Source organism: Delphinus delphis, chromosome 2 (assembly GCF_949987515.2).
Source record: "Delphinus delphis chromosome 2, mDelDel1.2, whole genome shotgun sequence".
Lineage (NCBI taxonomy): Eukaryota > Metazoa > Chordata > Mammalia > Artiodactyla > Delphinidae > Delphinus > Delphinus delphis.
The window spans coordinates 105,034,552-105,062,541 of NC_082684.1; the positions used below are offsets into that span (position 1 = coordinate 105,034,552).

Below are 27,990 nucleotides of genomic sequence, written 5' to 3' on the forward strand. Positions count from 1 at the left end.
AATCTGCTGTTGAACACCTCTAGTGAATTTCTCATTTCAGTCATTATACTTCTCAACTCTAGAATTTCTATATGGTTCTTTATTTATAATTTCTGTCTCTTTATTGATATTCTCTTTGGTAATACATTTTTTTTTAATACTTTCCTTTAGTTTTTCAGATAGTATTTCCTTTAGTTCTTTGAACATATTTTAAATAGCTGATTTAAAGTCTTTGGTCTGGGGAATTCCCAGCAAGTCCAGTGGTTAGGACTCCAGGCTTTCACTGCCGAGGGCCCAGGTTCAATCCCTGGTCGGGGAACTAAGATCCCTGCAAGCCATGTGGTGTGGCCAAAAAATAAATAAATAAAGTCAGTCTTTGGTTTTCCTCAGGAACTGTTGCTGTTGATAGCTTCCCCTGCCCCATATGGATCACACTTTTTTTTTCTTTGTATGTCTTGTAACATTTTGTTGAAAACTGGACATTTAAATTGATACAATGTGGGAACTCTGGAAATCGGGTTCTTCCCTCATCCTCAAAGGTTTTTGTAGTTGCTGGGGTTGTTTGTTTAATGATTTTTCTGAACTGTTTTTGTAAGGTCTGTATTCTTTTTTGTGTGTGGCCACTGAAGTCTCTGCCTAGTTAGATTAGTGGCCAGCTAATGATTGGTCAGAGATTTCCTTTAATATCTGGAACCAGTAAATCACCCAGTCATTGCCAATGGGTTCTGTATGCTTGTTGTGGCATGCCTTCAGCGCTCGGCCAGACACTTGACAACTCTGCCTTAGACTTCACTCTCTCCTTGTAAGGAGCCTCAACGTCGGCTAGAGGTGACAGCATTCTCAGTTCTCTTCTGAGCATGCACACAATCCTACATATACCTTAACCTTATAGGTTCTGAGGAGTATGTCAGATTTTCACAGCCCTTATGGGCATCTCCTTCCCTAGATCTAACTTTTAAGCTTTTTGGGTAGCCTGTTGTTTGCCCCAATTGTTATCCACTGCCTACAGCAGCCGTAAAATCAAACAATTGCATTGAAATGTTTTTACCAACACCTCCAGGGAAAAGATTTCACACTGGGCAAGCTCCAAGTCTAATCAATAAAGATGGCCTTGCAAGTAGAGTCTTCCAGGGAGCCACCAGACAGGTCATATAATGACAATTCTATGGGAATGAAGCTTTTAAGTAGCTCCAACCCTGATTCACCTCTTCTGTTGTCTGCCAGGCTGCTATTTTTCACTTGCGACTGTTGATTTTCAAGGCTGTCATGGAGCTGGAGAGAGGGGGATGAAAATAGGACAAGTTAAATTGCCACAAAGCTCGCTGTTGTTACTGAGATTTGGATACTTTTCTTGATTAAAACTCCTCATATTGCTGCAATCTTTTGGTTAACTTCCAGAGTTCCTGAAAAATTTGTTCTGACAATTTTTGTCAGTTTTCTTATTGCCTTTATGGAGGTTATAATTTTTGAAGGTCCTTATTACTCCATTTTCACTGGTATCACTCACCAGCCAACATCTTGACTATAATCCCATGAGAGACACCTATTAAGCCACTCCCAAATTCCTGACCCACAGAAACTGAGATAATGAATGTTTGTTCTTTTAAGTTGCTAGGTGTTTGAGTAATTTATTATGTAGCAATGGATTATTAATACCATTAGCAAAAAAATACATATATTTCTCTTTTTAAATACATTTTTAAAAATAAATTTATTTATTTATTTTTGGCTGCCTTGGGTCTTTGTTGTTGCACGCGGCCTTTCTCTAGTTGCAGTGAGCAGGGGCTACTCTTTGTTATGGTGCGCGGGCTTCTCATTGCAGTGGCTTCTCTTGTTGTGGAGCATGGGCTCTGGGCACGTGGGCTTCAGTAGTTGTGGCACGCAGGCTCAGTAGTTGTGGTGCACAGGCTTAGTTGCTCTGCGGCATGTGGGATCTTCCTGGACCAGGGCTCGAACCCATGTCCCCTGCATTGGCAGGTGGATTCTTAACCACTGCGCCACCAGGGAAGTCCCCATATTTCTTTTTATTTAAAAAAATATTTATGTATTTTTAAATTAATTATTTATTTTTGCTGCACCAAGTCTTAGTTGCAACATGCGAGATCTTTAGTTGTGGCATGTGTGCAGGATCTAGTTCCCCCACCAGGGATCAAACCTGGGCCGCCTGCATTGGAAGTGTGGAGTCTTACCCACTGGACCACTAGGGAAGTCCCTTAAATACATATTAGAGCACACTATACACAGTGCCCTACACTTTTTTCACTTAGTGAATACTGGTTTCTTTCCCATTCCTTTTTTTTTTAAAAAACATCTTTACTGGAGTATAATTGCTTTACATTGTTGTTAGTTTCTGCTGTATAACAAAGTGAATCAGCTATATGTATACATATATCCCCATATCCCCTCCCTCTTGCATCTCCCTCCCACCCTCCCTATTCCACTCCTCTAGGTGGTCACAAAGCACCAAGCTGATCTCCCTGTGCTATGCGGCTGCTTCCCACTAGCTATCTGTTTTACATTTGGTAGTGTATATATGTCCATGCCACTCTCTCACTTCGTCCCAGCCTACCCTTCCCCCTCCCTGTGTCCTCAAGTCCATTCTCTACGTCTGCATCTTTATTCCTGTCCTGCCCCTAGGTTCTTCAGAACCTGTTTTTTTTTTTTTAGATTCCATATATATGTGTTAGCATATGGTATTTGTTTTTCTGTTTCTGACTTACTTCCCTCTGTATGACAGACTCTAGGTCCGTCCACCTCACTACAAATAATTCAATTTCGTTTTTTATGACTGAGTAATATCCCATTGTATATATGTGCCACATCTTCTTTATCCATTCATCTGTCGATGGACACTTGGGTTGCTTCCATGTCCTGGCTATTGTAAATAGTGCTGCAGTGAACACTGTGGTACATGACTTTTTGAATTATGGTTTTCTCAGGGTATATGCCCAGTAGTGGGATGGCTGGGTCATGTGGTAGTTCTATTTTTAGTTTTTTAAGGAACCTCCATACTGTTCTCCATAGTGGCTATATCAAATCTACATTCCCACGAACAGTGCAAAAGGATTCCCTTTTCTCCACACTGTCTCTAGCATTTATTGTTTGTAGATTTTTGATGATGGCCATTCTGACGGGTGTGAGGTGATACCTCATTGTAGTTTTGATTTGCATTCTATAATGATTAGTGATGTTAGGCATCCTCACTTGTTTGTTGGCAATCTGTATATCTTCTTTGGAGAAATGTCTATTTAGGTCTTCGGCCCAGTTTTTGATTGGGTTGTTTGTTTTTTTGATATTGAGCTGCATGAGCTGCTTTGTATATTTTGGAGATTATCCCATTCCTTTTTTATGGCTCTTTGAGATTCCACTGTGCATGCATCTGACTAATGATTTATGATGGATATCTGTCTCCACTCACTTAACGATGTATTTTAAGATTATATCCAGTCTTCTGCTCTTTCAGATAATGCTGGGATGAAATAGTCTTATTTATGCAAGATTTCTCTTGTGTGTTGAAAATTCCCATTTCTAATTCTGTATTTGCCCTCTAAAAATTGGGCTTTTACATTTTGTTTCCATAGAAATGAAAACCCTGAATGAATCTAGTGGAAACAAGATTCATGAACAGGAATGAACAGGATTCATTCATTCATAAGGACAGGCAATTATCTCACTGAACAGGTAGTCTAGAGTTTTGAGGGTTCCGGGAGTGGTTGATAAACACTGACCCAGGTTTCTTCCATCCTTCAGCACTGTCACTGTTGGAGGTGGCTTCATCCTTGGACTGCAGTATGGCTGCAGCAGTCCCAAGTGTCACATCCAGACCCAGCCCACCTAGAGAGAGAGGAGATGGTCTTTTCCTGTAGCTCTCTGGTGGGAGTGAGAACTTTATTCAGAATCATCCTTGTAGACTTCTCTTTGTGGCGTATTAGGCAGAATAGGGTCACCTGTCCACTGCTGGAGCAGTCAGCGGTAGATAGAGGGTAATCATCTGGTGGGAGAGGTAACCCCAGTGTCGGTGAAGCAGAGACGGTGGACTTCCTGCAGGCAGTGAGTGTCAACATTAAACCTGAACTTGGAGCTTTGTTCTAAGGTCTTTTTAAAGTGTGTGTGTGTGTGTGTGTGTGTGTGTGTGTGTGTGTGTGTGTGTGTATTAATTAATTAATTAATTTTTGGGCTGTGCCAGGTCTTAGTTGTAGCATGCAGGATCTTCGTTGTGGCATTCAGGCTTCTTAGTTGCAGCATGTGAACTCTTAGTTGAGGCATGCACGCAGGATCTAGTTCCCCGACCAGAGATTGAACCTGGGCCCCTTGCAGTGGGAGCAGGGAGTCTTACCCACTGGACCACCAGGGAAGTCCCCTGTTCTAAGGTCTTGATGTCATAGTACAAGTACAGCATTTAGTCAGAAGTACCAGAACTACCTTACAGAGTATCCCACAGGAGAAATTTTCTCAAATCTCTAAGAAAAGACTTCCAGAGTTTCCTGCTTATTGTGTTGTTACCAATTTTGAACTGATCTTGTTCTAATTGTTACTTTGGCTGCTAGGAAACTCTAAGCTAAATTTGCTGCTACTTGTAGCAATTATGAAACATTGTAGCATGTTTTATCCTCCCTTTAGCTTGTTTTAATCTTCATTTTTAATCTTGTGTGAAATTCTGGAAACTATACATTTTTGGAATGGAGCATACTAAAAAATATTTAATTTTCAATTTTTAAAAGTTAATCTTAAGGGAAACTTGAGTCTTTTTATAAAATCATTTCGAACATAAATCACTTTTTTCCTTCTGAAATCATTTTCTTTTTGAGAGTTCCACCCCGCCTACAGGCCATGGCCTTAAACCAGGTTTGTGGCCAAATTGCTAGGTACTTTGGGATAATTTGAGCTGAACAATAGAGTGAGAAACCAGTGCCTCATGTGAGGCCAGTCTCTCTGTCTGGAAGGAAACTTATTTTTAATATCTGAAAATCCTCAGATAAGTTCTTAAACCATTATTTCTATTTTTATAAAAACACTGCCCAGTCCACCCTCCACATGTAATTTGCACTCGGGCCTCCTTTCTGTCTTAGTGACCAAAACCGCCCAGCTAAGCTGCCTTGATCCTCCCCACGCCGCCTCTTGCATTGTTCTCCGTCTGCAGTGTTGTTTTTGGCCCCTAAGTTAACGCTATTGCTTCCTGATGGCCGAGTGTGTTTCCTCCTTTTCTAGATTAAATAGGATCTATTCCATGGGACAAGAATGGGGCCTTTCAGCTGGGGTTTGAGGCGCTGGTGAAGTGGGGGTGAGAGGAAGTGGGAAGGGTGGCTTGTGAAAACACCTTGTTGCAGGGTGCTTTTCATTTTGCACAGAGAGCATCTGTTAAACCACGCTTTTCAAAATCAGTGTGCTCGGGACCGAGGGAGACAGACTGCTGAAATGCAGGTTCTGGGCAGCAGGTCTGTGGGCCCAGAGGGCTGCGTGTCCAGCCAGTGCCCACACGGCCGGTGCACTGCCCCCACTGTGAGAGGTGAGGCTTTGTTTTCTTGTGCATAGGCCTTTGGGAAGGAGTGAAGACATTCTTGTTTCTCTCGTGATTCGAGACCGTGTCAGTGGAATGAAAGGGCGTGTAACTGTACACACGTGATGGTTCTTAACTTTCCGAAATTTCCTCTTTTTATAGCAGGATGAGACAAATTGTTCAAAGTTTATTCAGCTTCTTCCTGAGCTTGTTGTGAACTGATGGTTTTAATAATTCCTTTCCCCATTGTTTCTGATCCCAATCCTTGGGGAAAAGGTTTCCTTGTGACTCAGAAGCCAGTTCTTCCACATCAAATTATTTCTTTGAAGAACATGGGGGAGCAAAACTACTTCTTACTTTTCTTTGGCCTTTTTCTCTCCTTTATGGAAAGGTTCAGCTCAAACAAGGTGGGCACACAAACCTTCTCCTCCCAGGTTGGTAACTTTTGCTTCACTGCTTGGCCCCTCTCTGCCCCCAAGGACATGCTAGCAGAGCCCACTCGCCACTGTCCTTTCCAGCTGGGAGGCCACAGTCCTCTGTGAGGTTGCTCAGACAGGAGGTGAAAAATCTGGAACACTGTCATTGCTCTGCTCCTCTCCAGCCTTGGGAGGCCCTGGGGGTTCAGGCCTCATCTGTGGCTGCCCTGTGGACCCTGACAGCAGGGTTTACAGCTGTGCCCTTCAGCTGTTCCCTCCCCACCTTGCCCTTGACTACTTCAAGGCTTGTGTCATGTCCACAGAGCTAAACATGACACAGGCTTCACTACAGAGTCCAGGCCTCACTTCCAGCTGGCTCCCTCCTTGGGTGTCCACAGGCCATCAGAGCGGTTACGTCCAAGTCTGGACTGGCCGTCTCCCCTCTCGAGTCCTAGTTACGTGACTCACACCACCTTCTCCGTCATTCAGATTTCAAACCTTAGGGTAGAAATAATCACATGTATTAAGTTTGGGGAAACCCGGAAAAGCACAAGGTGGGCAATGAAGCCCCAGTAACCCCAGTCTCCAGAGGTAACAACCCTTGCAAACATGCCGGTACATTTCCTTCTAGTCTTTTTTTTTTTTCTAATCACATGTATCTTCCCCTCTTCCTCCAAAATGGGTCATTCCATATTCTTCAACGAGTTTTCACTTAATAATACCGCCTTGAGTTTGCCCCATTTCACTGAATAATTTTCTAAATCATTATTTTTTACTGCCTGCAAAGAACTCCAGTTTGGAATCATACCAAACTTTTCTTAATAGTCACCTATTGCTGGGCATTTTGGTTGTTTCCAAACTTATGAACAGCTGTAATGCACACCCATGAGTTTTCTGCATGGTGCCCATGGTTGCTTGAGTTAGTGCCGTGTGCCAACTTCACCATCTCTCTCTGCCCACTGCTGGCCCTGGCCCAGGGGCAGACTGTCTTTTCTCTTAAACTCGGGTGAAATTAGCAGGGTTTCGTTGCTTTGTTTTGAAATAAACTCTGGCTTTTTTTTTTAACGTCTTTATTGGAGTATAATTGCTTTACAATGTTGTGTTAGTTTCTGCTGTATAACAAAGTGAATTAAACTCTGGATTTTATATCATGCCTTTTCCACTGTGAGATGATAAAGATAGTTTCTTCATGGTTTTTTCTAATACTTCTATGTTTAATTTTCACTTCTAAAGCATTGGTGCATTAAGAATCAATTTCTCAGATAGCCACATAGTCATCCCAACACCATTTATTGAATAAATCCATCTTTCCTCCAGTGATGTGAAGCAGCACCTTTAATATTCTACTAAACTCCTGGGTGTGTTTGGTTATACTTCTGGCTCTATTCAGTTCCATTTACTCATTTGCAGGGATCAGTGTCTCAGTGGTTTAATCATGGCAGCTTTATGATATGTTTGCATGTCTTGGGCTAGTCCTCTCTCTTTACTCTTCATTTTCAGAATTTTCCTTTCCTTCATACAATAGATGAACATTAGAATGACAGCTAGATTAAAAAGATTGTTTTAAAATTGGGAATCATTCTGAATTCATAGAATAATTTAGGGAGAAATTGACATTTTTACAAAATTAACTCGTGAAAATAGGGTGCCTTTTCATTTATTCAAACCTTTTGTATTCCTCAGGAGCACTGTTCAGAATTCACATATGGACATAGAATGAAGAGTCTTCCCCTAGGCTATGACTGCTAGTCACCAGAGGCAATCCATGTCACTTGTTTCTTGTGTGCACATCCAGAGATTTTAAGCTTATTTAGCATTTAAACAAATGCTAGCATATATGTATATTCCGTGTTATGCTCTTTTTCCACGTATTAATATATATTGGCAATCTCTTAATATCAGCACATGAAGAACCTTCTCGTTCTTTATTTATTTATCTTTGGCTGCGTTGGGTCTTAGTTGCGGCACGCAGGATCTTCGTTGAGGTATGCAGGATCTTTTGTTGTGGCACAACTGCTTCTCTCTAGTTGTATTTGTGGGTTTTCTCTAATTGTGGCACACAGGCTTCAGGGCATGTGGGCTCTGTAGTTTGTGGCATGAGGGCTCTCTAGTTGAAGCGCGCGAGCTCAGTAGCTGTGTTGTGCGAGCTTGGTCACCCCACGGCACATGGGATCTTAGTTCCCTGACCAGGGATCGAACCCGCCTCCCTTGCATTGGAAGGCAGATTCTGGACCACCAGGGAAGTCCCCTTCTCATTCTTTTTCATACCTAAAAAAGCATAGGGTTCTATTGTAGGGACATACTATCATTTATTTACGTAATTACTCTTCTTAAATGATAGACATCTGTTTCCAATCTTTTACTATTACAAGCATGGCTGTCATAAATAATTCTGTATATGTATCATTTCCCATGTGTGAGTATATCTTTGGAAGATATTTCTGGAAATTGATTTCTGGAAGTAGAGTTGCTGGGCCACAACACACATATATTTGTGATTTGGCTGGATTTGGCAACGTTGCCCTCCATGGAGGTTGTACTAATTTACACTCACCTGCCATGTATGAGCGTGCCTGTGTCCACACCTTTCTCAACACACTGTTATCAAGCTCTTTGTTCCTTACTAATCTTAAAAGTGAGAAATATCTCAAATTGGTTCTAATTTGCATTTCAATTACTATTAGATTTAGCATAAACGTTAAGAATCTTTTATACTTTTTTCTATGAACTTTCTGTTCATGTCATTTCTGTTCATATCATATCCTATTTCTTCCTACTATTTATGTTAAAAGTTTCCAAAAATCAGTATTGTAGGGCTTCCCTGGTGGCGCACTGGTTGAGAGTCTGCCTGCCAATGCAGGGGAGGCGGGTTCATGCCCTAGTCCGGGAAGATCCCACGTGCTGCGGAGTGGCTGGGCCCGTGAGCCATGGCCGCTGGGTCTGCGCGTCTGGAGCCTGTGCTCCGCAACGGGAGAGGCCCCAACAGTGAGAGGCCCGCGTACCACAAAAAAAAAAAAAAAAAAAAAAATCAGTATTCTAGAAGTAAGCTTTTTGTAAAATGAATTACAAACATTTCCCTTTTTTTTTTTTTTAAACAGAGAACAGGAGTACTTATTTAAAAATTTATTTATTTAGGGCTGTGTTGGGTCTTCGTTTCTGTGCGATGGCTTTCTCTGGTTGTGGCAAGCGGGGGCCACTCACTATCGCGGCCTCTTTCGTTGCGGAGCACAGGCTGCGGACGCGCAGGCTCAGTAATTGTGGCTCACGGGCCCAGCTGCTCTGCGGCATGTGGGATCCTCCTAGATCAGGGCTCGAACCCGTGTCCCCTGCATTAGCAGGCAGATTCTCAACCACTGCACCACCAGGGAAGCCCCTCCCTGTTTCTTTTTTCTTTTTTTTTTTTTTTTAAGTTGGAAGATATTTAAATTTATTTTTACTTTCCCCACATCACTAATCATGGGTATGAGTGGCTTGTATCTCCATCCGGAAAACATAGCACTATCAAGTTACTATTATATCCAGTGGAGAACTCAGTCTTTGGTCACATCCCTGTTTCTTTTATTGTGGTTGGTATCTAGAATATGTTTATTTTATAATTGAGTTCATTATTGTTTTTTCATATGGTTTCCCTGTTTTGTATACTACTTAGACTTTGTCAAAGATAAAATATTCTCCTAGCCATCTTATCACCAGGCATGGTCTCCACATTAAAAAAAAGACTATGAAATATTTCAACATTTAGAAAAGTATAGTGATATATTTTTTAAAAACTGATATACCCATCACCAGAATTACTGTTAATATTTTGGTGTGTCTGCTTTAGATTTTTTGCCTTTGAAACCAAAAGGTACAGAGAGTTCCCTTTGAACGTCTCCCCAGTACCAGTGCCTGCCCTGCCCCTGAGGTAACTGCCTTCGTGAGGTTGGAGTGTGTGTCCTAGTGGTCATGGTCAAGAGCCTTTATTTTGAGACCGGAGAACCCCCTCTGGCTAGTTGAAGTGGAAGGGATTTATCAGTGGAAAGGGCTAAAGAAACAGACTCGTGACTGAGTTTCCTGGAAAGTCTCCCTAAACCACACTTGAGGGCTGGGACGCCCAGGCAGCTGCTGCAGCCCCAGAGGCTCACTGCTTCTACTGCAGTCAGAGCTGCTGGTGGAGAGAAAGTTCAAAACCCGACGTCTCTACGTGTGCTCTCCGTTGTTGACGCATTTCTAAATCAGAGCCTTGCATCTGACAGGGGAACCTAAATTAGATACAGAAACCTGGTGCAAGGGAGTGTGGAGGGAAATTTCGTGGTTTTCTAGTTTGTGTGTACACCAGGGGCTTAGTGTCGCACAAGCCAGTTCACAGTATTTGTAAACTCCCTGAACATTTGAATGCTCCTACTATTAATTTTTCCATGAACAATAGTGTATTGTTTTGGGTATTCAAAAAATGGACGCAAATGCTGTCATAATGCGACTTAGCCTTTTCATTCAATATTATTATTAAGCTTTTCCCAGTTGACATCTGTAGCTCTGCTTCATTCCTTTTAACTGCTGTGTATCGTATGTGTATTAATTGTTACCCTGTAACAAATTACCGTAGTTTACTGGCATAAAATTAGCTGTTTACCCTCTCACGGTTTCTGTGGGTAGGAACCCAGGTGTGGTGGAGTTGGGTCCCCTGGCTCAGGGTCTCTCGTAAGGTTGTGGTCAGTGTGTCTGCTGGAGCTGTGGCAGAATCTGCTTCTAACACACTCCTGTGGTTGCTGGCATATGACTCAGTTCCATGGTGGCTGTGGGCTGGAGGCTGCCCTTGCTTCCTTGCCATGTATTAGGCCTCCCCATGGGGCGGCTCGCAGCACAGCAGCTTGCTTCATCAGAGCAGGCAGCTAAGAACAGGAGTGTGTGCACAAGATGGATATCACCGTCTGTAACGGGCTGGATCGTGTCCCCCAAAATTCAGATACCCTGGAACCTCAGAATGTGACCCAGTTCTTGCTGTTATTTTTTCCCCCACTCAGTATATACCTGCTTAGTTTTGTCTGGATGTTTACCAGTGTCTGTTTACCACTGCTTTCTATACCCTACTTCTTCTTTCTGAACTCATGTTAACGAAGTATCTCTTCCAGCAGTTTTTTCCACAGTGTATCACTCCTTTGTCTTTTGGTTGTTGCACATGAGAAGAGTCTGATGGCAGTCTAACACTAGTTCCTTTGTGAGCCATCTGTCCTCTCTCACAGCTTTTACTCTTGGAGCTCAATGCTCTGCAGTTTTACTGTGTTGTTTATTCCTCCTACTTGGGATTTGATGTGCCCTGTAAATACATGGACTTGCATCTGTCAAGTCCTGAGGGACTCGCAGGCTTTCTCTGGATAGTGCTTCTCCCCATTTCTTCTCCCCTCTGGATCACCTAGTTTCGACACATTTTGAAGCATTTCATTCTACCCTCCGTATTTTAACTTTGCTTTCACATTTTCCATTTTTAATCTCTGTGCTGCATGCTGAGTCATTTCCTTAAGTCTTCCAATTTACTAATTCTCTCTTTAGTTATGTCTGGTTTCCTGTTAAACCTGTACAGAAGTTTTCCTTTTTAAAAAAAAAAAAAAAAAACACATTTATTTATTCATTTGGCTGTGCTGGTCTTAGTTGCGGCATGAGGGATCTTTTAGTTGTGGCATGCGGGATCTTTAGTTGTGGCATGTGGCTCTTAGTTGCAATATGCATGGGGATCTAGCTCCCTGATCAGGGATGGAACCTGCACCCCCTGCATTGGGAGAGTGGAGTCTTAGCCACTGGACCACCAGGGAAGTCCCTCCATTTGTTTTGATGACTGTATCCTTCATACCTAGAATGTCTCTTTGGTTCTTTTTCAAATCTTATTTTTTTCAAAACTACTTTGGTTTACCTAATGGTTTCTATTGCTTCTTGTACCTCTTCAAACATGTTAAGATACTTAAAGTCTCCTTCTGATTTTTCTGTCTCTACCTCATGATGGTTGAGTTCCTTGTGGGATCATTTCCTTTTCTTTCCTGGCACCTAGAGGAGCAGAGAGGGCTTTCTTCCCACATCAGTCCACAGTTATCAACTTAGGTCACATGTCTCCACACAGGGAAAAGGGGCCTTTGTTTCTTTAGACAAAGAGACCCCTGAGGGGCTGGCCTTGTCAGACCTCCAGAGTGCCCTGACATCTCTGAATGGGCATCAGGTACCCAGGACCCATCCCTGAGAGCCCCTCCAGGGTGCATGATCTCTCTGAATGGGTACCAACTGGTGAATTAATTAAGGTATCTGAGAATTTGTCAACATATTCACCTGGCCCTTTGTGACCCTGAAAAAGTCATTTAACCATTCATCTTTTTTCTGTAAAATAAAGGTATCTTCTTTATTTACAGGGAGAAAAAAAAAGTATTTTAAGTAGTATAAAACTTCAAAGAAAAGGTGGCACATTTTGTCTTAAAAACAAATAGTTTAATTTCACTTTTATCTGGAACAAAACAAGTTTAAAAGGAAACAGCAAGCGCTTTGACATGTCATCATGTGTCATTTTTTATGGTACTACTTTTGTTCAAAATGTGAAGATACAGAACCTTTATAAATTTCAGGGAGCAAAATGCAGATGAAAACAGATAGATTGGTTATAAAATGTCAATTCACTAAATACTGCATTTTCTCTGTTTTTATGGAGAATATTTCATAGAAACACTGTATAAAATAAGGCAGACTTTTGGAAATTCAATTATAAAATTTTAGGAAAAAAGTGTGAAGTCCTAGTTTCTTTCACTTTGGGGAGTCACCTGCAAAGCCCGTCAGACAACTAGAGCAGTTTCTGAGCTCTGGTTGCTGTACAGGAGCCCTTCTCGTTGAGTGCTTCTAGAATCAGACCCACCCACAAAACAGCTTTTCCCAATTAGCATCAATCAGGAAAGTTTAACATACACAAATATTTCTATAGTGCAGTAAAAATGTCATTTTGTATTTTAAATTTGCATTATGAAAATAAGTCAGTCTGTACACAAAGTAATACATATTTAATGAATATGAATCATGTAAATTTGGTTATGGCATTTAAAAGTTGGCTTTGAAGTATTTTTAAATTCATAGAAAATATTGAACTTCTAATAAAATAAATAAAACACTTTAATAATTGATATTAATAACTTCAAAATTTCTTTGCATTTTCTGTTCAATTTTAAAAGAGAAGTCATTGCACCTTCTACGATGTGAAAAAAGATCCGATTGCCATTAGCTGTTCTTAAGTGCTGAACATAACAGAGAAACTGCAACAAGACACCCTCTGTCACTGGCAGGAAATCCATCACCGTCCTTCGCGGGGGCAGTCCCGAGCTCATGTTTTAACGGACGTGAATGCAAACCATGGTTCTCACGTGACTTTCTGAAGCGCCCCCGCAGCAGGCCCAGGTACCTTGAGTGGACTAAGTCTCACTTTATGGCAATGGCATCAGATGGTGGCTACAGAAGGTTGCCGACGTCCCTGTGTGCTCTTACAGGCTCTGCAGACCGGGGGACGAAAGGACCAAGGAAATCTGACTGCCCTCAGGAATCCCAAGTGACTGGAGGGACACAGCGTCAGGGCCCCAGGCAGTGCTGCCCACTATTCAGGAGGTGGGCGGAGGCTCCGCAGCTTCATTTCATCCAGTCCCTTCCAGTATTTAAAATTGTTGTCAAGATGCTGCATTAACTCAGGCAGGTCTACAAAGGCTAGAGAAAAAAGATGGCACTGTGATACCCTTTCACAGCCTCAGTAAATTTAGACTTAGAGGCTTTCTAAGGAGAGAGCATTTTACGGAAGAGGGGCAGACAGGAGCAGACAACTGCACAGTGCTCAGCAGACACAGCAAACCCAGTGGCCGGAATGAACTAAAGCCAAGTCCTGTGCTCAGTGCCAGCAGCTCCTCTGTAACCACCTGGTGAGCTGACAACTGGTAGGTGAAGCAGAAGGGGAGCTCATCTGCATACTCACCATTTGATCAGCACCTTTGGGGCCCAGGGTGCCAGGAGCCAGGCCCTAGGCCCTGACTGGCTCTCCTGGGTGTGTCTCCCTGCTCCCCCCCCACCCTAATTTATACCACCATCTTCCACCTGCAGCACATGCCCTAGGGCATGAGTGGGGAGCAAGTCATTTTACATACGAAGAAAATGGGGCCAGGAGAGGCCATGAATCTGGACTCAAGGAGCGGCAGAGCCTGCAGTCTGGCCCCAAAGCTGCAGCTCTTTCCACCGTCTGAGTCGTCCTTCCCCCACCTCCCAGCACCCTGAGATGGGGGTTTGTCTCCTGCCCATGGATCTGGACAGGGAGTATTAGTGGGGCCCCTTCCCTGAGAGTCCTTTACGTGACAGGCTCCTGCAGGCACTTGAGGTTAAAGAAGAGGGACGTGTACCCGTCAGAGACCAGCCTGCTCTCGGGTAGGCTACCACGTGAGGCGGGAGAAGCTGGGGGAGCAGATGGCAAAAGGGCTCCCACAGAACGACGTGGGGTTTGGAGTCAACATAAGTGTTTCTGAATCCTGGGCTCTCCACCACCAGCTGTGCAGCCCCAAGTTCGATCCTCTCATCTATGAAACCGGCACAACAACGTCTAGCCCCTGGGGCCAGGGGCAGCTGAGGAGGAAAAGTACAGAGAGCACCCCGCCCTCACGGCCCTCGGTGTCAGCTCACTGCTTCTCCTCAGCCCTTCTTCAAAGTCTGAGCCCCCAAACATATCTACAGTCAAAAACTACACTATGCACTACTTAATATGCAGTTCCCCGTTACTGAGGGAAATATGCTCAAAGCGTTCTTACCGTCCCAAGCAGCAAACATGTCTGTGATGAAGTAGTCAATGAAAGAGATTTGGGATTTGGGGATGCTGCAGGTATTTCTGTCAAAAACTGGCATCACCACAGGCAAGTCCTGTCGCTTCTCTTCATCAGTCTGCAAAGCAGAAAATGCCAGAATTACAAGACTCCAGTATCTGGCTCCACTCCCCGTCAGCAGCAACCCCTCTGCCAAAAGCCTCTCCTGGCAGCCCAGAGTGCTCGTGGGGAGAAGCCGATCGCAGCACCAGCCAACAACCCGGATCTGCCACTACATACCACGTCGTCCCCGATGGGGGCTGCTCTATGCCAGGGGCACCAAGGACACCCCAACCCAACCCACATTTTCAACACCTGGAAACCTCTTGCTGAAGCTCCTGAGGTACGACTGCAAATGGTACCTGCGGTGCATGAGCACCTAGTCAGCTCAGCCATCCTCCCACCCAGCAGGCGTTTCAAGGGCCTGATCCAGGGCGGCAATGGTGAGTGAGAAACAGCCCCCTTCACAGAGAAGGGACAAGTGGCTGCTTCTCATCTTGGGCCAAATTATTTTATTTGAAAAAGTTATGAACACATTTGAGGTAAAAAAGAGCTCTGGGATGAGTTTTTTATGTACTTTGATAGACGCTTCCAGAACATCTTCAGGATTCCAGAAAGATTTGTAAAAAACTGAAAATATAATTAAGATCCTGGGGGGAAAGGCAAGTGTATCTTGAAAGATATAAAGGAGTTTCTTGTTCTTTTTATTCATAAGGTTGCTTTCATCAAAGGGTCCTGGAGAAAAGGATGAGGGGATGCCTGGAGGATGATGATGAAGCAGGAGGTCTTCCTGGAACGAGGTGGGAATGAGGTGCGATTAGAATCACCGAGAGGTCCCTGCTGGAGCAGGCAACCAGGGCTGAGAGTTAAGCAGAGGGTCACACGAGGGGCAGGATGAGGGGGACTGAGTGTAAGACAAGTAAGGCCGGGGCGGGCCTGGCTAGAAGGGCTGGAGCCATCCTCTGGCTCTGGAAGGCACAGCTGTCCTCAGGGGCACCTGGATCATTGTTCCTGATGGTCCGGGCAGGCTGCCCTGTTAGGCCAGGTATAGTGAGACGATGACAGAGGGGTGGCGATACTGGGACGAGATAAATTGTTGACCAGTCGTGGCCTGTGGAGGGCCGGTCAGTGAGAGCAAGGGCTGAGGACAGGAGGTACGTGGTGTGCTCGGCCATCTGCCAGAAGCCTGACTCTGGTGGCTGAACTCTGGGCCATCTGGGGCTGTGGGAGAGTGGAGGACATTTCTTGAGCGGCCAGCACTGGGACAAGAATTCAGGTGTTCAGCGGGACCACAAGAAAACCTACTCTTGGGGCTTGGGAGCCTGTCCATCCAACTCTTACCCCTGGAACTGTTCTCACAGGGCAAACTGGGCCAGTCCCCCTTGTTGATCTTGACAACTGGCCAGCAGCTGCCTCCCCTGCTCCATTCCACTTCTGTTCTGCTGTCTTGGCTGAGGCCTGGCAGTCACCAGCAGGGCCGCAGGGACTGGTTAGAAGTCACCCTGCCCTGCACACAGGTGGATCCGAGGCCCGGGCGACTGGAAGAACTAGGCCCCACAGCTAACGGCAGGTGACTTTCCCTGGAAGTGACAATGACTCACTACAGCTCTCAACATGGAATCTCCACTTGGGGGCAGCAGGTAACCTTTGGGGGTTTTCCTAGGAGGGACTGTACCCAGCACTGTGCTGCAGAGATGTACTTATGCTAGGTGGGTGTTGAGGGTGCCGGGGACAGGGCTAAGAAAGAGGCCTGTGCTCCCTGTGTTCAGGTGGATGGTGCTAGACTATGGGTCAGGGCAGAAGCCAGCAGTAAGAGCCCCTGCCGCTCCAGGCCAGAGAGCCAAGTCGCACACGCTTGACTAGGATTGTACAGGCCAGGGAGCCCTGAGAGGCAGGGCAGAGACTACCTACACCAGTTGTCCGGCCAGGAGCACACTCCAGGAGGTGTGGAAGGTAGGGTGAGGGTGCTCTGGGAAGAGACTAAGTAGGGAATACTGACAAGTCTTGGCCTCTGCTGGCTGGTGAAGCCTCTGCTGTTAGGCCACAGGCTGGCAGCCCCATCCCCCAGTGCTGTCGCAGGAAATTGCAGGGTTAGCTCTACGTGAGTCTCTGCCCTGGTGTGTATGGGAAGGGGTGGAGGGTGCAGGAATAGCCTCAGGTTCACAGCCCACTGGCCTGTCTGGCTCACAGAGCAGTACCACAGGGTGGGTGCTCTCCTGGCACTCCCCTCTGGTCGTGCTGGATAATGAACCAGCTCTCTTGGGAAAGCCATAGCAGAGGCTCACTGAGCTCAGCAGTTCATGGCTCCAGAGGCTTTTCTGTCAGTGCTGCACTCTAGGCCTGCCCTCCCCTCCACATGGAAGCAGCTGCCTTGTTGAAGGGCAATGAAAACGCTCATGCTTGTATTTCTTCTCTTTGGCCCAATGTGACAGGTACATGGAGCTTCTCAAGCCCTTATTTGCTTTTGAAGACCACTGTTTGCCAGTGAAGTCCTCCGTGCCCATGCCCCACTTCTAGGCCACCAATGAGATCTCCATGCCTGGGAGACACTCAAAGATTCTACAGTAACCAAGTGAATCTCCAATCAAGAAAAAGTCATATTCAAAATGGTAGGAAGTGTCATGGTATTTTTACTCACCCTTGCCCCACTCCTCCCTAGCACAGTCTTGGTCCAGATGAGACAGCAGCCCAGCTCTCAACTGTTTAAATCGAACTGGAAGGAGTGTAGAGCTGACCTCATTTACAACATTCCAACCTGTCTGGAGTTTGTCTAAAGGACTAGCCTCTATTTCACCTAATCCAGCTCTCAGGTGGAAAAGCAATGGTTACTGCCTGGGAAAGCTGCATGGAGATGACAGACACACAGATGCCTGGGGTAAGAGATTACAGGTGGAGACAAACAAATGCACCATTTAAGGCCCCAAGGAAAAGCCTCTTGGGAAAATTAAGATATTCAAAAGCAGCTGTATATAGAGGGGAAATGTCTCGGGCAAGACATGCTCAGAAAAGACCTGAAGAGACCGTAAGCTTTCACACTGGGCTAACCCCAAGACTCAGAGCATGCCCAGATAATTAGCGAGACTTTCCTGGCACAGAGCCAAAGTGCAAAGACTGGGAGAGGTGGCTGTTTTTAAACGTCCAATTTTCAACAACAGAAGAAATCACAAGCCCAAAGAAACAGAAAAACATAACCCATTCAAAAGAAGAAAATAAATTGGCAGAAACCATCCCTAAAGAGGTACCCGCAATGATTTATTAAAGACTTCAAAACAACTATCTCAAATATGCACTAGTGCTAAAAGAAAACATGGATTAAATGCTAAAGGAAATCAGGAAAATGATATATGAACAAAATGAGAGTATCAATAAAGAGACAGAAATTATAAAGAAGAGCCGAATAACAATTCTGGAGCTGAAAAACACAAAAAGTGAATTGAAAAATTCACTAGAGGGGGTTCAACAGCAGATCTGAGCAGGTAGAAGAAAGAATCAATAAAAATTTGAAGATAGGACATTTGAAATTATCAAGTCTGAAGAGGAGAAAGAAAAAGAAATAAAAGTGACAAGACCCTAAGTAATTTACAGGAAACCTCAAACAAATACATGCATTATCAGAGTGTAGGAAAGAGAAAAGAGAAAAAAAAAAAACAGCAGAGATTATTTAAAGAAATAATAGCCCACTGGGCATATACCCAGAGAAAACCATAATTCAAAAAGACACATGCACCCAATGTTCACTGCAGCACTCTTTACAATAGCCAGGTCATGGAAGCAACCTAAATGCCCACTGACAGACGAATGAATAAAGAAGATGTGGTACATGTATACAATGGAATATTACTCAGGCATAAAAAGGAATGAAACTGGGTCATTTGCAGAGACGTGGATGGACCTAGAGACTGCCATACAGAGTGAAGTAAGTCAGAAAGAGAAAAACAAATACCATATATTAATGCATATATGTGGAATCTAGAAAAATGGTAGATGAACCAGTTTGCAAGGCAGAAATAGAGACACAGATGTAGAGAACAAACGTACGGATACCAAGGGGGAAAAGCGGGGGCGTGGATAGTGTTGGTGGGATGAACTGGGAGATTGGTATTGACAATATATACACCAATATGTATAAAATAGATAACTAATGATCCTGCTTTATAAAAAAAAAAATTCAAAAAAAAGAGGAAGAAATAATAGCCTGTAACTGCCGTAACTTGAAGAGAAACACAAATCTACAAATCCAAGAAGGTAAACGACTCCAAGTAGGATAAACCCCAAAACAACCATATTGAAACACATTATAACCAAACTGTCAAAAGCCAAGACAAAGTGAGAATCTCGAAAGCAGCAAGAGGAAAGTGACTCATCACATACACACAAGAAGACAGTCTCAATAAGACGATCAGCTGATTTCTCAGCAGAAACCTTGGAGGCCAGTAGGCACTGGGATAATTACATAAGGGGCTAAAAGAAAAAAAAACTGTCAACCCAGAATTCTATATCTGGCAGAACTGTCCTTCAAAAATGAGGAAGAAATGAAGACATTCCCAGATAAACAAAAGCAGAGAAAATTTATTACCACTAGCTCTAGCCTACAAGAAATGATAAAGGGAGTCTTTTCAGGTTGAAGTGAAAGGAAGCTAGATGGCAACTTAAAGTCATAAAGATTTAAAGATCTCCAGTAAAGGTAAATACATAAGCACATATGAAAAAGAGTATTATTGCAATTTTGGCTTGAAATTCCACTTTTTATTTTCTACAGGATTTAAAAGACAAGTGCATAAAAACTACAAATCTGTGTTAATAGGCACACAATATATAAACTGTGACATCAAGAACATATTTGTGACATCAAGAACAAAGTGGGGGACCTCCTTGGTGCCGCAGTAGTTAAGAATCCACCTGCCAATGCAGGGGGCATGGGTTCCAGCCCTGGTCTGGGAAGATCCCACATGCCGCGGAGCAACTAAGCCTGTGCGCCACAACTACTGAGCCTGCACTCTAGAGCCCTTGAGCCACAACTACTGAACCTGTGTGCCACAACTACTGAAGCCCGTGCACCTAGAGCCCATGCTCTGCAACGAGAAGCCACCGCAATGAGAAGACCATGCATTGCAATGAAGAGTAGCCCCCGCTCACCGCAACCAGAGAAAGCCTGTGCCCAGTGACGAAAACCCAGTGCAGCCAAAAAATAAAGAAATGTATTAAAAAAAAAAAAAAAAAAGGTGGGGTGGAGAAACAGAGCTGTAGAGGAGTTTGTGTATACAACTGAAATATAGGCTGGTATCAACTTAAAATAAACTGCTAGAACTTCAGGATGTTATAATGTAATTTCTACGGTAACAGTAAAAAAAAAAAAGTTACCCATAGAATATCTGCAAAGGAAATGAGAAGTGGATCAAACATGGTGCCACAAAAAGAATCAAACACAAAGGCGGTAATGGAAAAAATGAGGGACAAAAAAGCTATAAGACATGCATAAGACAAAGTGGCAAAAGTATGTCCTTCTCTGTCAGTAATTATTTTAAATGTAAATGGATTAAACTCCCCAATCTAAAGGCACAGCTGGCAGAATGGATAAAAACACATGATCCAACTATACTTTGTCTACAAAAACTCACTTACATTAGATACCAGGACATAGGTTGAAAGTGAAAGGATGGAAAAAGATATTCCATGCAGATAACCAAAAGGAAGCTGAGGTGGCTTTGGTAATATCAGACAAAAAAGACTTTAAGTCAAAAATGGTTCTAAGAGACAAAGGACATTATTAACAAATGGGTCAATTCACCAAGAAGATTTAACAATTATAAGCACATATGGACCAAACAATTGGAGTTCCAAAATATATGAAGAAAACACTGACAACTGAAGGGAGAAACAGACACTTCTACAATAATAGTTGGAGACTTCAATAACACACTTTGAATAATGGATAGAACAGCCAGATCAATAAGGAACTAAGGACCTGAACAACACTGTTAACCAACTGGACCCAATAGACATAGAGAACATTCACCCAAAAACAGAACATATTTTTCTCAAGTGCAGATGGAACATTCTCCAGGATAGAATATATGTATGTTAGGCCACAAAACAAGTCAATGAATTTTAAAAGATCAAAATCATACAAAGTACCTTTTCCAATAACTCGTCTCTAAATGTTTGATAGAATTTGCCTGTGAAGCCCTCTGGTCCTGGACTTTTGTTTGTTGGAAGATTTTTAATCACAGTTTCAATTTCATTACTTGTGATTGGTCTGTTCATATTTTCTATTTCTTCCTGGTTCAGTCTGGGAAGGTTGTACCTTTCTAAGAATTTGTCCATTTCTTCTAGGTTGTCGAGTTTATTGGCATATGATTGCCTGGAGTAGTCTCTTATGATCCTTTGTATTTCTGTGTTGTCAGTTGTAACTTCTTTTTCATTTCTAATTTTATCAATTTGAGCCCTCTCCCTTTTTGTCCTGATGAGTTTTCTCAAGAAAAAGGTTTATCAATTTTATCTTTTCACAGAACCAGCTTTTAGTGTCATTGATTTTTTTCTGTTTTCTTCATTTCTATTTCATTTATTTCTGCTCTGATCTTTGTGATTTCTTTCCCTCTACTAACTTTGGGTTTTGTTTGTTCTTCTTTCTCTAGTTGCTTTAGGTGTAAGGTTAGGTTGTTTACTTGAGATTTTTTCCTTGTTTCCTGAGGTAAGATTGTATACCTATAAAATTCCCTCTTAGAACTTCTTTAGCTATGTCCCACAGGTTCTGGATTGTCATGCTTTCATTTTCATTTGTCTCTAGGTATTTTTTGATTTCCTCTTTGATCTCATCAGTGATCCACTGGCTGTTTACTAACATATTGTTTGGCCTCCACGTGTTTGTGTTTTTTAGTTTTTATTTCTTGTAGTTGATTTCTAATCTTATAGCCTTGTGGTTGGAAAAGATGCTTGATATGATTTCAGTTTTCTTAAATTTACTGAGGCTTGCTCTATAGCCCAGCATGTGATCTATCCTGGAGAATTTCCATGTGCACTTGAGAAGAATGGGTATTCTGCTGCTTTTGGATGGAATGCTCTATAAATATCGATTAAGTCCATCTGCTCTAATGTGTCATTTAAGGCCTGTGTTTCCTTACGAATTTTCTGTCTGGATAATCTGTCCAGTGATGTAAGTGGGGTGTTAAAGTCCCTCACTATTATTGTGTTACTGTTGATTTCTCCCGTTATGGCTGTCAGCAATTTGCCTTATATCATGAAGTGCTCCTATGTTGGGTGCATATATATTTATAAGTATTATACCTTCTTCTTGGACTGATCCCTTGATCATTCTGTAGTGTCCTTCTCTGTCTCTTAAAACAGTCTTTAAAGTCTATTTTGTCTGATACGAGTATTGCTACTCCAGCTTTCTTTTGATTTCCATTTGCATAGAATACCTTTTTCCATCTCCTCACTTTCAGTCTGTATGTGTCCCTAGATCTGAAGTGGGTCTCTTGTAGACAGCATATATAGGGGGCCTTGTTTTTGTAACCATTCAGCCAGTCTATGTCTTTTGGTTGGAGCATTTAATCCATTTACATTTAAGGTAATTATCGATATGTATGTTAACTGTTTTAGATTTGTTTTCGTAGGTCTTTTTTCTTCCGTACCTCTTTTGTTCTCTTGTGATTTGATGGCCATCTTTAGTATTGTGTTTGGATTGCTTTTTTTTTGTTTTCTATTGTAGTTTTTTGGTTTGCGGTTACCATGACGTTTTGATATAGCCGTCTATATATATACAAGATAGTTTTAAGTTGCTGGTCTCTTAGTTTCAAATGGATTTCCAATATCCTGTGTTTGTACTCTCCTCAAAACCTCTTTGCTGGTTTTGATATCATATTTGTGTGTGGATGATTCCCTACCTTTACTGTATGTTTGCCTTTACTGGTGAGCTCTCCCATTTGTAATTGTTTGTAGTTGTAAAGTTCCTTTAGCATTTGTTGTAAAGCTGGTTTGGTGGTACTGAATTCTCTTAGCTTTTGCTTGTCTGTAAAGCTTTTGATTTCTCCATCAAATCTGAATGAGAGCATTGCTGGGTAGAGTATTCTTGGTTGTAGGTTTTTCCCTTTCATCACTTTAAATATATCTTGCCCCTCTCTTCTGGCCTGCAGAATTTCTGCTGAAAAATTGGGGATTCCCTTGTATGCTATTTGTTGCTTTTCTCTGTCTTTAATTTTTGTCAGTTTTATTAATATGTGTCTCAGTGCGTTCCTCCTTGGGTTTAACCTGTATGGGACTCTCTGCGTTTCCTGGACTTGAGTGTTTCCTTTCCTGTGTTAGGGAAGTTTTCGGTTATTATCTCTTCTCTTCAGATATTTTCTCAGGCCCTTTCTCTCTCTCTTCTCCTTCTGGGACCCCTATAATGTGAATTTTGGTGCATCTAATGTTGTCCCAGAGGTCTCTGAGATTGTCTTCATTTCTTTTCATTGTTTCTTCTCTTTTCTGTTCTGCAGCAGTGATTTCCACCAACCTGTTTTCCAGCTCCCTTATTTGTTCTACTACTTCATTTATTCTGCTGTTGATTCCTTCTACTGTATTTTTCATTTCAGTTATTGTATTGTTCATCTCTGTTTGTTCTTTAAATCTTCTAGCTCTTTGTTAAACATTTCTTGTATCTTCTCAGTCTGTGCCTCCATTCTTTTTCCATGATCTTGGATCATCTTTACTATTGTTATTCTGAATTCTTTTTCAGGCAGACTGCCTATCTCCACTTCACTTAGTGGTTGTTCCAGGGTTTTATCTTGTTCCGTTGTCTGGAACATATTTCTCTGCCATCTCATTTTGTCTAACTTTCTGTGTTTGTGGGCTCCGTTCCTTGGGCTGCAGGACTGTAGTTCTTCTTGCTTCTGGTGTGTGCCCCCTGGTGCGTGAGGTTGGTCCAGGGGCTTGTGCAGGTTTCTTCATGGGAGGGACTGGTGTCTGCCCACTTGTGGGTGGAGCTGGATCTTGTCCCTCTGATGGGCAGGGCCATGTCAAGGGGTGTGTCTAGAGGTGGCTGTGAGCTCAGGACAACTTCAGGCAGCCTGTCTGTTGATGGCTGGGGCTGTGTTCCCACCCTGTTGGTAGTTTGGCCTGAGGCATCCCAGCACTGGATCCTGCAGGCTGTTGGGTGGGGCCAGGTCTCAGTGCCAAAATGGCAACCTCCAGGAGAGCTCACACCAAGGAATATCCCGTAGGGGCCTCTGCCGCCAGTGTCCTTGCCCTGGCAGTGGGCCACAGATGACCCCCATCTCCTCAGGAGACCCTCCAAGACCCACAGGTAGGTCTGGCCCAAGCTCATATGGAGTCACTGCTTTGCCCTGGGTTCCAGTGGATGTGAAACCTTGTGTGTGCCCTCCGAGAGTGGAGTCTGTTTCCCCCAGTCCTGTGGAGCTCCTGCACTCAAGCCCCACTGGCCTTCGAAGTCAAATGTTCTGGGGGCTCCTCCTCCTGATGCCAGACCCCCAGGCTGGGGAGGCCTGACGTGGGGTTTAGAACTCTCACTCCTGTTGGAGAGCCTCTATGATATATATTTTCCAGTTTGTGGGTCGCCCACCTGGTGGGTATGGGATTTGATTATATTGTGAAAGTGCCCCTCCTACCATCTCGTTGTGGCTTTTTGTCTTTGGATGTTGAATATCTTTTTTGGTAGGTTCCAGTCTTTTTTTGTTGATGGTTGTTAAGCAGTCAGTTGTGATTTTTGTGTTTTCGTAAGAGAAGATGCACTCAAGTCCTTTCTACTCCACCATTTTGTCTCCTGTAATTTTTTTCTACTGTCTGTTTTCTATTTCCTCATTTTTTGCTCTTACATTTATTATTTCTTTCTTACTTACTTTGGCTTTACTTTGTCTTCTTTTTCTAGTTTCTTAAAGAGAAATCTAAGTCATTAACTTTAGGGCTTTTTCTCTAATTATAAATGTCCCTTCTAATCACTTTTAGTTGCATCCCACAATTTTAATATACTTTTATTAACATTTAATTCTATATATTTTCTAATTTCTTTTATCTGACCTATGGATTATATAGGAATGTGTTGTCAATTTCTGAATAGTTGGTGTTTACCTAGATACCTTACTGTTACTGATTTCTGATTTAATTCCACTGCGGCTGGAGAACACATTCTGTATGATTTCAATTATTTTATCCTCTACAATGCAATGTTATAATTTGTGCTTAAAATAGTTCTATGTATTTAGAGAAATTAAAAGGAGGAAAAAATCTTTTATAGTTACCCAGCTGTTTACCATTTTTTAAAGTGTTTTGTCTTTTTATTTTTATTTAGTTATAATTGACATACAACACTATATTAGTTTCAGGTGTACAACATAATGATTCGATATTTGCATATATTGCAAAATGAACACCATAATAAACCTAGTTAACATCTGACACCATATATAGTTACAGAATTTTCTTCTGGTAATAACAACTTTTAACATCTACTCTCTTAGCAACCTTCAAATATACAGTACTGTATTAACTATAGTTGCCATGCTGTACATTATAACCCCGTGACTTATTTACTTCATAACTAGGAGTTTGTACCCTTTTGACTCCCTTCACCAATTTTGCATCCCAACTCACTCATCTGGCAACCACCAATCTGTTCTCTGTAAGATTCCACATATAAGTAAGATCATATGGTACCTGTCTTTTTCGCTTAGCATAAAGCCCTTAAGGTCCATCCATGTTGTCAAAAATGGCAAGAGTTCATTCTCTTTTAACGGCTAAATACTGCGTGTGTGTGTGTGTACACACACACACACACACACACACACACACACATCTTCTTACCCACTTGACCCATCAGTAGATGTTTAGGTTGTTTCCAACTTGGCTATTGTAAATAATGCTGCAATGAACATGGGGGTGTGTACAGCTTTTGGGGTTCGTGTTTTTGTTTTCTTTGGATAAATACCCAGAAGTAGAATCGCTGGATTATAGGGTAGTTCTATTTTTAATTTTTTGAGGAACCTCTATACGGGCTGCACCAATTTACATTCCCACCAACAATGCGTAAGGGCTCTCTTTTCTCCACATCCTTGACAACACTTGTTATTTCTTATCTTTTTGATAACTGCCATTCTGACAGATATGAGGTGATATTTCACTGTGGTTTTGCTAGTTACCATTTTTGGTGCTTTTCATTCCTTCCTAAAGATCCAAGTTTATATCTAGTATCATTTCCTTTCAGCCTTAAGAACTTCCTTTAGCATTTCTTACATTGCAGGTTTACTGGTGATGAATTCTGTTAGCTTTTCCTTGTCTCACAATGTGTTTCTTTTGCCTTCATTCTTAAAGGATATTTTCACTGGATACAGAATTCCAGGGTGACAGTTTTCTCCTAACAGCATTTTAAAGATGTTGTTCCACAGTGTCTTCTGGCCTGCATAGTTTCTGACATGAATTTATAAAAGATGAGAATCACTGTTCTCTTTATAAGTAATCTTATCATTTTTCTCTGGGTGGTTTCAAAATTTCTTCTGTATCTTTGGCTTGTAGCTGCTTGACTGTGACGTGCCTGGGCATGGGTTAGGAGTTGTTGGGTTTCTTAAATCTGTATGTATGTATCTTTCACTAAATTTGGAAAAATTTTAGCCACTATATTTTCTAATTTTTTTTCTGCCTCACAAGAAATTTTTCCTACCCAGAGAGACTATGAAGGGCAGACAACAGTGTAATTAACATCTTTAAAGTCCTATTAGGAGAAAATGTCAAATATCCAGTGAAAATATCTGGCAAGAATGAAGGCAAAATAAAATACATTTTCAGACAAGGGAAAACTAAAAGAATTATAACCAGTAAGCCTGTAATACAGGCAATGTTCTTCAAGGACAGAATTGCATTTAGAACTCTACTTCCTAGTTTTAAGTCCATTACTTCTTACGGTCCTTATGGTGTTTCTCTCTCTTTTACTTAAGGAATTAAGAAGCTGCATCTTACCTGAGAAAAATATTCTTCTGAGATACGTGCGGCCCACTCAATGCACTGCTCCAGGGGTCGGCAGGGATTGGACACATCAGCACACTTAATCAGCATTCGTTTGATCAAACTGCGGTTGTCTGGAGTTCTGAGCATAGTGGTTATGGCTTCTTGATTTTTATCAGTTTCCTAAAACATGAGTGGAATTCAAAGCAATCAAAATGGGGCCCCAGGTACCAAGCCGGTTTACTCCTGCGGTCCCACTGTAACCACGGTAAGGCACAGCCCAGGATCTACAAGTTAGGATCTCACAAGACAGTGCGGACGATACTCTGCGGACTGAGCTTGGCCCCTTACTCTACAAACGGGAAAACCAAAGCCTAGTGAGATTCCAGCAGGACCCAGAAGTAGAGGGTAGCGCTGGAGGTTGGCGTATCTGCCTTTCCTCTTCTTTTTGGCTCTTCCTCTCACTCTGTTTCTCACAGTTACCTTTTCTTTCTGTTCTATTACGTCTATCATGCTCCCTTGGTAAGCACTCAAAAGACTGGCTTTATCTTTTATTATATTCACTAAAAAACAGAGTGAACTGAAAAATAAAAGATTTCTCTGCCCTCATAACAAAGCATCTTATAGTCCACCAGGGGCTCTGCTTCTCACATGCCAATCTCCAATCACCTAGCTCTGTGAGAGGTATGATCTTGGGAACTAGCTGTCCGTGTACCGAGGCTGTGTCAGATATAGTGATACGTCCTCAACACTGCCCTAACATCTTATGGTGTACAGAGGACTTAGTCATTCTCTTTTGGTCTGCACTCACAAAAAGGTCCTGTGGTAGGCATGAAAATCAGTATTATTTACACTATTACATTTTACAGATGAGAACCCTGGGACTCTGAGAGGTGAAGAAACTTATCCAAAGCTACCCAGCTGAGCCAGGGTAAGAACCTAAGTTCTGCCTTTAGTCCTGGATTCTGTCTATTCACAGTACCACATGCTATCTGATTCACAAGGAGCCCCTCTGGATATGGAATCTCAATCCAGGGCGTGAGGGACTCTCTGCTTATTGGCCCCCTGAAGCAAATGCAGATTGGAAGAGGGAGTCCTGGGGCAAAGAACATGGTAAGAGGCATGGGCGAGCATCTCCTCATTCTGATCCTGTGCCCATCGGGCAACTTTCCAGAGGAGTCAGTCATGTGATTTCTGTGCGTAGTCACAGCAGTCTAAGAAGGCCTGATGATCCTGTCTCAGTGGGGACAGATCTACCATCAAGATGGGTAGGAGGCATCCCGAGCCCAGGCTGCCTAGTCTCCTGGAGAGCGCCAGAGTGGACACTGCAAGTGTC

General features: G+C 42.7%; 1 protein-coding gene across 2 annotated transcripts in view; it reads right to left on the reverse strand.

Moving 5' to 3' along the window:
- Positions 1 to 12,320: 12,320 nt before the first annotated feature.
- Positions 12,321 to 27,990, reverse strand: part of PDE8A (phosphodiesterase 8A) — a 136,598-nt gene continuing 120,928 nt past the window's right edge. For both annotated transcript variants that reach the window (XM_060005363.1, XM_060005362.1), the window contains exons 20-22: positions 26,670 to 26,837; positions 14,676 to 14,805; positions 12,321 to 13,593 (exon numbers count right to left, since the gene is read on the reverse strand). In XM_060005363.1, coding sequence (XP_059861346.1) covers positions 13,487 to 13,593; positions 14,676 to 14,805; positions 26,670 to 26,837 — 405 coding nt within the window. In that variant the 3' untranslated portion in view covers positions 12,321 to 13,486. The remainder of the gene's footprint in view (positions 13,594 to 14,675; positions 14,806 to 26,669; positions 26,838 to 27,990) is intronic.